The 10,509-nt window shown below is 41.3% G+C and overlaps 1 protein-coding gene across 2 annotated transcripts in view; it reads left to right on the top strand.

The window, feature by feature from the left end:
• The first annotated feature begins 402 nt into the window (after positions 1-402).
• The window catches only part of etv4 (ETS variant transcription factor 4), a 31,165-nt gene continuing 21,058 nt past the window's right edge, over positions 403-10,509 (top strand). Inside the window, exons 1-4 of one of the 2 annotated variants that reach the window (XM_042396432.1) lie at positions 403-607; positions 1,252-1,342; positions 1,546-1,593; positions 6,815-6,868. In XM_042396432.1, coding sequence (XP_042252366.1) covers positions 551-607; positions 1,252-1,342; positions 1,546-1,593; positions 6,815-6,868 — 250 coding nt within the window. In that variant the 5' untranslated portion in view covers positions 403-550. Of the gene's footprint in view, positions 608-716; positions 1,027-1,251; positions 1,343-1,545; positions 1,594-6,814; positions 6,869-10,509 lie in introns of those variants that run through there. The other variant, XM_042396431.1, reaches the window with a different exon arrangement.

Raw genomic sequence — 10,509 nt, 5'->3', positions numbered from 1 at the left:
TCGACTAAAACGCAACATCTGTTTCCCCTCACAGTTCCAGCGCTGCCGTTTCCTAAAGCTGAAAGTTGAGCCTGGCAATCTGGGCAGACGTGGCAAAAACCCAAGAAATAGGCGACTAAATAACACCCATATTTCATAAGTGCTTTTTTTTTTTGACTCATTCTGACATGTTTTTAAACCTTGAAAGCGCGACTTTATTACACGAATAAACTAAAACTAAACTGATTTATTCTTCAAACTAAAAGTATTTGAGGTGTACTAAACAGCTTTACCTGAAAACTTGTAGGTAATGACGAGCTGTCTGTCTCTCTCTCTCTCTCAAACACACACACACACACACTCAAACACACACAAAAAAGAGATTTGTAAAGAGGGCAGCAGCCCGCTGGGTAATCACTCGCCATCACTTCCCCTCGGCATTTTTTGTGAATGGAGCTCATTATGCATGCAGCCTCCACGCAGCTCCATTCACAAGCAGCGCTCCCTCCTCTCCCTGCAGGCTGCGTGGATCTCACTCAACTCAGCCTAAATGACCACAAACGGTTAACGGATGGATTATAAGATGGATGGATATTTGGACCAGCAAGTGCCTTACACTTTAGCAAATGTACGTATGGATGAACTCTTCTTTTTACTTCGGTGCTTTTTTTGCCTGTTTTTTTAATGACTCGGCTACTGGGCTTTATCTCTCTCTCTCTCTCTCTCTCGCTCTCCGTCTCGCGTCTGCACGAGTTTTGGCTGAAGCAACTATGTGTGTGTGCGTGTGTGTCTGCGCGATAGAAAACTACTTCTCAACCCCGTTTAAAACTATCACAAAATCTTCATAAAGTGAAACGTAGCAAGTGCTGCATTTAATAATGTTTGTCAGCGGGTTTCTCCTACGGGATACTTTGGCTGAAGAGAGTGTCAATGTGTGCCAAATGGTCACTTTCGTCAGACGCAAACAGCGCGTTTGTTTTTCCAAGATTGCCTCCACAACTGAGAAATGTGTTGTTTTCTAAGGAGCTTGATGTTCACCTAGCTGCAGTAGGCTTTCATTTAAACTATGACAAATTATTCTTCTTATTATTTCTTGTTTTGTTTTTTTTTGTTTGTTTTTTTGGTCAAATGTGTCCAAGTGGTGACTTGTTTTTCTTTTTTTTCCAAGCCACATTTAACATGGCATTAGCTGTTTTGACACTTATGTGCTGGAAATGCCCTGTTGAAGTCTGTTTCTCACTTCTCCTCTGTTAACATCTATGGGTTTTGCAGAAGTCGCAAGGAAATGGGCCCCTAAATAGACTGTTGATGGCAGCGAAAAGGAAATACATGGACACAGAATTACCCCCTCAGGAATCTGAAGGTAAAGTAGTGGAAGTTGACAATTTTGGCCTTTGGTGTCTTTGCATAAAGCGTGTTTATATTATGGTCTATCAACCCCAGGCAGTGTCAGTCTGAATCTTAGCTACGTTCATTTTTGATAAGACACATATTAGTGAGCAGATGTCAGCTTGTCAGTCTGCAGTGTGCTGATTGTATATTCTGTCTTTTTATCTTTCTGTTCAGACCTTTTCCAGGATTTAAGCCAACTCCAAGAGACATGGCTCACAGAAGGTGAGACTTGCCTTTTTTATTTCTTTCTTTCTTTTTGCTTTTCTGTGTTGATTTCCCCCATTTATGACAACCATGAGGCTTCCTGATGTGTCTATCTGGAAAGACTGGAGAACACAGAAACCTAAAACATACAACAATGGATTCTATGTGCTGCTCTCTATTATCCATAATCAGAATTTTATCTCAAAATTCTCTGGTGTATGCGCTTTTATGTTTATTTTAAAGTGCTGTCATAAAACTTTGGCTGTGGTGAAAAAGGTGACTGGTGAAAAAGATGACCTCCTTAGCTGCTGTAAAGAGTCTCACTGGGGAGCCCAAACTTTCTGATGCAACACACATGCTCATAAACCATACAAAACTGCAAAAAAAAAAAAAAAAGAGAGGCCAGGGAGAGAACACAGACGGGACATTATTAGCTTTGAGCATGTCCTATTTTGGCCATGTTGGCATGTAGCATGCGTGCCAGCCTGAAGCCAATGCAAACAAACAGAGTATTTGGCTTGTGTCACTCATAGCGATGAAATGAGGCCCAGTCAGAGGCAATTGTCAGCTAGAAGACTTAATAAGTACAATGATGACGTGAGCTCTAATCAAGTAATTATACTGTATGTCAAGAGAGGGAGAGAACAACACAAGCCATGAGTCATTATGCCTGTTTGGTGCAAATCTGGAGCAGAACAGTTGCAGGACAGTGGGTCCCTGTGCTTAAAGCTGCAAGTAAAAATGAGAACTGCACCCTGAGGTGCGAATTTGTTGTGTTAGTTGCTTTGATGTGCTTTGATGTGGAGGTTTGAGGGGAAACACCACTTATTTGAGATTTATATTCTAATGTGAACCAAATCAACCTCATAAATCCATTTTTTAAGTCCCCCCTTTCCATGTAAAAAAAATGTGTTTTGCTTATTGTTACTTCACTTGGATGTTCGCGTTGCACGCTAGAAAGCTGTTTTCACATTCATCTGCTTGAAGGAGTAAAGTTTCGCTGTGCTCACCAGTTTAAAGCATACATGTACAAGCATGATTTTGCGACATCACAGCTAGTTTTGAAGCCGGTAGTGTAAATTAAAGTGTGATGTGGAAACTTGAAGCCTCCAGTGCACTTACACTGAGAATGGACTCAGCAATAAAACAGGAGACATCTTGTGTCCAGCAGTTCTTGAAAGAGTAGATTATTATTCCACTTTTTATATGTCTTAAAAGATGTCTATAGGGGATGTTTAAGTTATGACATAAATGTCAATGTATTTTCTATGTAAATGCTGTTCTCATGAAGTGTTCTGCTGTTATGTGTAAAGGAATTTCACAGTATTTCTAAGTATGAGAAATTGCTCATGTCAACTTACAACTGTACACTTAGTCCCACTATTGACATTGAGTCATTCGCTGTGTACAACAGATCAGCAATAGAGAAATGAGGCAGTTGCAATGAGTTGAGTCGAGCCCACTCACTGGTCAGTTACTGTTTAGGACAAACAGTGCTGCATCCACATTAGGTCTCTCACCTTTTCTTATGCAGCGTCAAAAACCAGCAAGTTCGCTTCACACCAGTGTCTCAAGCAGACAAAGACAGGAGCCAGTGCCAATAAAACTGCAACAATGGGTGTCGCTTCAAAGTTGGAGCCTATTTGTATTCACGGATTTAGCTATAAAGGCCACCCTTAAAGGTTCAGTTCACCCAAATTACTGTTTCTCACTCATTCTCTCACTCTCAGTCATTCAGATAGTTTTGGTTTTTACTCGCCCAGGCTGAGATATCAGCTTCTAAGATTTCTCCCAGAGGTGAATTGAAGGTGAATTGTGTTTGTCATGCTCAAAACATTGAAAACACAATATTAAAAAATTTAAAAGAAACACTTCTGCCCAGAAATAATGGCCTGGCTACTCTGAATAATCCTCAGGACTACTCACTGTGATCAGTTTTCATTGGAACGGCTTTAGTCCTTTATGAAAACTGATGACAGTGAGTTCTGTGGATTATTCAGAACAACGGAAACGCTGTTTCTGGGAAGAGTTGTTGCGGTTTAATTTTTTTGAAACGTATTGTCTATCAATTGTAAGCAACAGAAACACAATTCCGTTCAAGGTCTTTGTATTGGAGTTGAAAAAGAAATCTCAGGGACAGATATCTCAAACCAAATAAAACACAAACTATCTGCATGGCTTGATACCACTGCCAGGTAAATGAGAAAGTATGTTTTTTAGTAGTTTCAGTGAGCCGACTCTTTAAGATAAGACGTTATATTACGTGGTGAATTTACAAATTGGGTGGCAGCTTATTGTTGAGTCGCGGAGAGAGAACAAGGCAGTGAAAAAACAGGACAGAAAGATGGAAGTGTAACTGTATCAAAGTGTTATTTAACCTTAAGTACTGGCTTGTTTTCAGCTTCCCAGACTAAGACCTCTCCTTTCCTGTTGCATTAATTAAAGACCTTATCATGACTGATTGTAGTTGTGAGGGATTCACCAAGATTGTAAAAGCCGGGTAGCTCGAGGGAGTTTTTCTTTTTTTTTTTTTTCCGCCAAAGGAGAGCGGAAGCAAAAGAGAGACAGAAAGGGTGAAGAACTGAATGGCAAGAGTTCAGGAGCTTGTCACATCTTGTCCCATTGGCCTTTAGGTTTATATGACTGGGGCTGCTTAGCTCCTCCCAGGATCTCCCACAGAGAGAAAAAAAAAAGTCATTCAAGGTGCCTGGAAGCATCGGGGAGAACATGCGTCTGTGCTCGTATAAACACACTTTCCTTCTTGTGCTGACTTGCATCTCAAAGCCCCTGACGAGGTGTTCCTGGAAACAAATCAGATACACAGGCAAACGCTCATACACACACACACAGGAAAGTGCGCATAAATATTGGCCCCTGCTCTGTCTCATCAGCAGCTTTATTTCTCCCCCCTGAGGGCAAAAGACAGAAAATTTAAAAGGGGGTAATATTATTATGGTATAGTAAGCCACAGGATGCTGCGTTATATAAGAAATCGATGTCATTTATCTGAACATGCTCCAAAATGCCGTCATCCGGTTTCCTCTGCACAGGAAGGAGGAGTGTGACGACAAGAAAGTGGATTTGAATTTCTTATTTCCTCTTTTTGTCCTTCTGTCTCTGTTTTGGTTTCTGTGTTGTGTTTGTCATTGTCTGGAAACCGTTGTGGATGATGGGAGGAGAGGTCATTTAGGCTGAACACAGAGCTTGGTGCAGAGTCATAGTGAAATTGCAAAAGTCTACTTTTAGGGGAAATGCAGACATAGTTCTATGAAGAAATTTTGATAGTTTTTTTTTTTTTTAAAAAAGGCTCTTTTTTTGTTTCTGTATTAAGTGAATGGTGCTGAAGTATCCGCAACGCTGCCATGCCATTTTGTTTTTGTAGCCCATTACTCCCCTGATTGGGTTCATGTTATTTAATGATAGCCATCAACTTTTCCCTACCATTTAGCTTGTACCATGACGTAAGTGTAGGTCCCGAGCAATGGAAACACTTTAAAACCCCAGAAACTTGCCCTGTTTCTGCTCTACGTTTAGGGTTAGGTCATTAATTCGAGAGTAGCAAACAAAATGCCAGAGCGCTTATGGCTCAGTGGGTGAATTTGACCTCCTCACCCCATAGTGGGGTGTTGGCAGTCAAATCATTTGGGCTTTTCTAACCTGTTTGTGTGACTCAAAATCCAAAGCTCCAAAAGCACAATTGTGAATGGGTTTGGATTCCTAAAAAAAAAGGGGGGGGTTGGGGGCATACAATAGTGTCTGTCTAGCTCTGCTGCACCTGGGCCCGGCATTACTGACTGTGCTTATTCAGTGAGATCCTAGATGAGTTTCTTTATGAGAGGGTGTATAATCAGGACCACTGATACTTTTTGAAATTGTACACCACTGCAAGTAATTTCAGATCAGATCAAGATATCACACATACACATACTATATCACTGTAGGGACTCATCTGTTTTCACAGATCAGTGTAATTTGACTGTAGATTGTTTCCGGGACACACAAATTTATGCATCACAGTATTGTAACCAAATGATATATGTCGATATATGAACTGTTTCTACTACTTAAAAGGAAAAGTAGTGTGATCAGATCTTAGTGTAGCTGAAATGCATGTGCTCGGCACTGCATTTCATCACTTCTCTTGCATTTAGTCCAATTTCCTTGTTTTATATCCACTTCTAGTTTGACTATAGGAGCGATTCCTCATCTGTGCAGCAGATGAAATCCAGACTACTTCTAGATTGTGAGACAAAGTCCCCAAGGCTTTGGGACAGAGAGAAGTTGCATCCGAGGGGCTGGTTTGTCGCAACACTTGACAGATTTCGTCACTTGTTTAGCCAGAACAGCCTGTTTAGTCAGTCTGGATTTCTGCAGCGGAAATTGACAGAAACTGGTAAAAACTTGACCATTTACATATATGATGTCTGACTAGTTTGGGTAGACGAGAACAGGGTTACATGTCACGATATCACTGTATATACTAATAGTATTAATGGAGCTGGAGTGGAAATGACTTTTTCTCTCCTCTGATTGGACATCAACTTTGGGCTCTGCACTATTTGTCTTGATTTTTAGTCAGAGATATTTAAAAATGGGGTTGTGTAATAACTGACATTTTGAAATAAAAAGTCATAGAATTAAATTTTTTAAAAAAAGGAACTGTTGTACAAAGAAGCAGGATTATGTAACATTTCTTAATAATGAGTTATTCATATTGGATTATTTCAAAACTTCATTGTTAAATTTTTTTCTACATTTATGCATAGAGCACTTTATTTCATAATGTCTTATTTTTTTAATATTGAACACTTTGGTTTTGGGTCTCAATACATGATGGTCTCCCAACACAAAGAGTTTCATGGTTATTGTCAATATGTCTATTTATCATTGGCTGAAATCTCGAAGCTAGAGTCAAAGGTTGATACTAAATTCTGCATGAAGCATGTCTGGCAGGTTAATATCCATCCATGATACCATTCAGCAGCTTCATGTTGTTGACTATAGTGTATTGATCTATGAATAAGCAAAGTGCTGGCATGCTGCAAAAACTGTAAAATGAAGGTCGCCTGAATGAAGCCCAGCCTGGCTGTGACTCAGATTTCAGGGAAGAAAAATACACAGAAAGAGGAAAGAAAGGAGAGACAGGAAAGGTCAGATTTGTCTTAAATATATTATAAATACTAATAATAATAATAATAACGCTAAAATTATGGCTCTTCTTTTTGTCTTCCAATTGCAGCTCAGGTTCCTGACAGCGACGAGCAATTTGTTCCTGATTTCCACTCTGAGAACTGTGAGTACTTTCAATTCCTGTGTCCTCTGAATGTATGTGTGTCCATGTGACGGAGTGGTTTCATACACTCACCAAAAACCACATTTTCTGGCCGTTAAGTATATTGCACAGATCAGATCTTTTTTTTATTTTTAATTGTTTATTCAATCAGGCATTGATTCCTGCAACATACAGAGCTGCGTACAGACAGCCTCACCCATCTTTCAGATTTGGTCAGTTGGCCTGGTCACGTAATGCCAGCTAAAGTGTGCCTATGAGAAAGTGAAACCAGCGGTCAAATTTGGGCTGTGAGACCGCCAGAGGCTTAGGTGGGGATACTGTAACCCGCTGATGTTACAGTAATCTCTTTGGCAGACAAAGCTATGCAGAAACAGAGGGCCTAATGAGCCAGTCATCATGAAGTGAATTTGGATGCCGGCAGTATGTGCTGCCGTCATCCATTTGCATGCCTTTGAAAAGCTGAATGGGTAAGGCCCAGGAAACCAGTAAAAAATAATTCAGGGCCCAGGTACAAAGATGGCCCTTTGTGCGTATCGGAAGGTGTAAAATGGGAAAGCAAATTCCTGGGCTACACAACTGAGCGGCTATTTGAATGAGTTTCCCTTTCGTGTTGTTTGCGTTAACAATGGCGAATCAGGATCTAGGTGGGAGTACGTGTTGTTCTACAAACAGTTTTTTTTCTGTCCCATTCATGACACTGCAGGCCTTTCCATCTTCAGCCATGACAATGAAATGGTTAGCAACTTAAAGAGACCTTAAAATAACTCAACAATAATCTTATCCCCCAAAGTAAAACTGACAGCTTTCAGTCCCAGTCAAAGGCACTTCCTCCAATTGAAATCCATGCGCCTTTGATTTAACCAGTTCCAAGTCACAACTGGTCAGCCCCTCGGTGACACATACCCTGTGCAACATTGTCGCTGTCTGTTGGCCAACAATGCGGAGGAGGAAGTGCAGATGAACCCAGGGGCATATAGAGGTCATGTCTACTTAACCCCCTGGCCTGTCAGCCAATCAGCTGTCAGGCCTCTGCTAACGGTTGACCCGGGTATGATTTGCAGGGTCATGGGGGCTTCAGTTTGACGGGCAGCTCATTTACACACGGCAGAGACACTCCAGCGTTGACAGAAAGTGTCCCTGCTGGTCACAGTCAATAGTCGCAGGGTCCAGTTAAAGCATCTCTATTCAGCTTTGATTGATGGAAAACTGAAGCTGACAAGCAACTATAAATATATTCATCTTTGTGTTTGTTCTAGATCCTGCATTTGGTCTATTAAAAGCAGCGCTGCATAAAAAGGCTTGTCTCTTCCCATCATTAACTGAAAGGCATTCACAGACTTTTAAAAACAGGTGACTCACCTGTTTTGGAAACTCTAGCACATAAAAAAAAAAAAGCATAAAGCAAAGCCCTAATCCCAGGTGACCGGAATATAATTGAGGCTTGCATTGAAAAATGGAGCCCTGGTAAAATTAAACATTGTTGTTTACTGAGTCAGGTTGTTACCTGCATGGGTGTGGTGTTGACAGAGAGGGGAGAGACGGAAAGAGGGAGCCAGTGAAACAGAAAAAGAAGAGAGGCAAAAACATTTGGACATGCTGGAATGCTAGATTAAGGAAGAGGAGGGGGCAACGGAGGGATTGTGCAATACCTGCACATCTGGTAAATCTATCTCATCTGGTCCATTCTCCCTTAGTTCACAGCTAACAAGCGTGCTCTGTCTGCGGGCTGCCATTGAAGGAAGGTTATGCAAACATGCAACTTTTATGTACTTGCTGACCTGCCTGTGTGTGTATTTAAAGGTAATTGAGCCATTGGTGATAACGGCGCGCCATATTTTTTCCATTGAACTAATGTGATTGGACCTGCATGGAAACAAAGTCTTAAAAGAGGGATGTGATTTTAATCTCAGACTTATCAAGAGGAGAGGAGGATTAATGTTTGGTTTTCAGCGCTGACAGCACCTTCAGGGGTTGTTCTCGTCCGGCGCTTGGCTGTCGGACAGATTCCTTTGTCTGTTTTCTGCCTGCGGGGAAGAAACACATGGAGGTGTCAGTCAAATTTATAGTGCACATACTTAATTAAATTTAAATAGTTTGAACATGTCAATACTTTACTTTTGTGTCAAACACTAAAAGGCCACAGTTGGAACGTTTACTGAGGCATTGCCTGCGCCGAGAGCTCGTTCTTCTTTGTCCAAGTATGTTGTTTACACTTGGAGCAGCTCGAGAGATGTGACCCATTCATAAATTTTCTTCCCTGCGTGCGTAAGAGGAAGTGTGCCTCTCCCTCCCCCCCCCCTACCCCTCTCTCTCTCTCTCTCTCTCAGTGCTCCTCTGCTCTCTCCTTCGGTCTTCATTCATAAAAAAGCCCTACAGTACTACAGATCCCCCCTCTCTGACGCCCCCCGCCTCTTCAAGTGGATACTCCAAACTCCTCCCTCCCTTCCTGTGTCTGTACAAACTAAGTTGAATTTAAAAATCTGGACATCCCCCCTCCCCTCCTCCTCTGCCCTCCCCTTTCCCTTTTCTCTCTACCTCTCTCTCGACACACACACACACACACACACGCACACACACACTTTGAGTGTTCCAAGATGTGAACTAATCCAGCGATTTCTGAGCTGTGTGGGACGATTGTTTAGTTTTGTGCCTTGCAGTAATTATATAGGAAGTTGCGGCTATAGAATGCCGTTACAGTGCTTTTCGGAGAGAGCGAGTTTAGCAAGGCAGAGAAAGCAAGAAGTGGCAGACAGAAGAGGAAGCAGCGAAGAGATGATGATGATGAAACTGCACTGAGTTCCTTCAAATTCTGTCTCCTCCTCTTTTTAATATCAATTTGATTTTTTTCTTGTCTTAAATGATTTGTTTGCAACATTTTGTTCACTTTCAGTATTTTGATCAATCATTTGGTCGATAAAATGTCAGAAAATAGTGAAAAACACTGATCACAATTTGCTAAAGGTCAAGATGATTCATTCACATTGCTGACCAACAGTCTAAAACATTAAGATATTCAATTTACTATCATATAAGACAAAGAAAAGCAGCCAATCTTCACAATTGAGAGGCTGGAACTGGGTAATGTTTGGACTTTTTGCTTAAAAAAGCCTTAAAAAATTGATCGATTTATCAAAAAAATGTAGCAATTTTTCCTTTAAGCTCTCCAATGTTATATATTGTTGTAAAAAAAAAAAAGAGAGTATAGTAGGAAAAGAAGAAATAATCAAGTGAAGAAAGACAGAAACAGGGGAAAGAAATGAGTACAAAGAAGAGAAAGAAAAAGTTCCAGTAACCCAGCTCAAACCAAATCCTCCCAGCAGTGTGTCTCTCTGGCTCTGTGTGTTCTGCTTTGTCATGAATTCACAGCCTTCCTCTTGTTTGGGTTGTTTTTCTGGATCAGAACTGGCCCAATCAGGCCCTATTTGGAGCATGGGGCGATGGGTGAATTGAGCCCCTCCCTCCCTCTGCTCCCTCTCTCCCCAAAAGAGAAACATGCAGCCCTGTGTTCTCCACTTTTCCAAAATACAGCTGCTATGCAACAAAGTGCGCAAAAACAGCCAGGTGCCTGCCAGATATGCACGAATACCGCTCGCTTGCTCGCTCTGGGGAGGCAAGGCTTCTTCAATGACTGTTTATTGCTG

The sequence above is a fragment of the Thunnus maccoyii genome, chromosome 20, assembly GCF_910596095.1.
Source record: "Thunnus maccoyii chromosome 20, fThuMac1.1, whole genome shotgun sequence".
Taxonomy (NCBI): domain Eukaryota; kingdom Metazoa; phylum Chordata; class Actinopteri; order Scombriformes; family Scombridae; genus Thunnus; species Thunnus maccoyii.
This window is presented reverse-complemented; position numbering and strand designations above follow the sequence as displayed.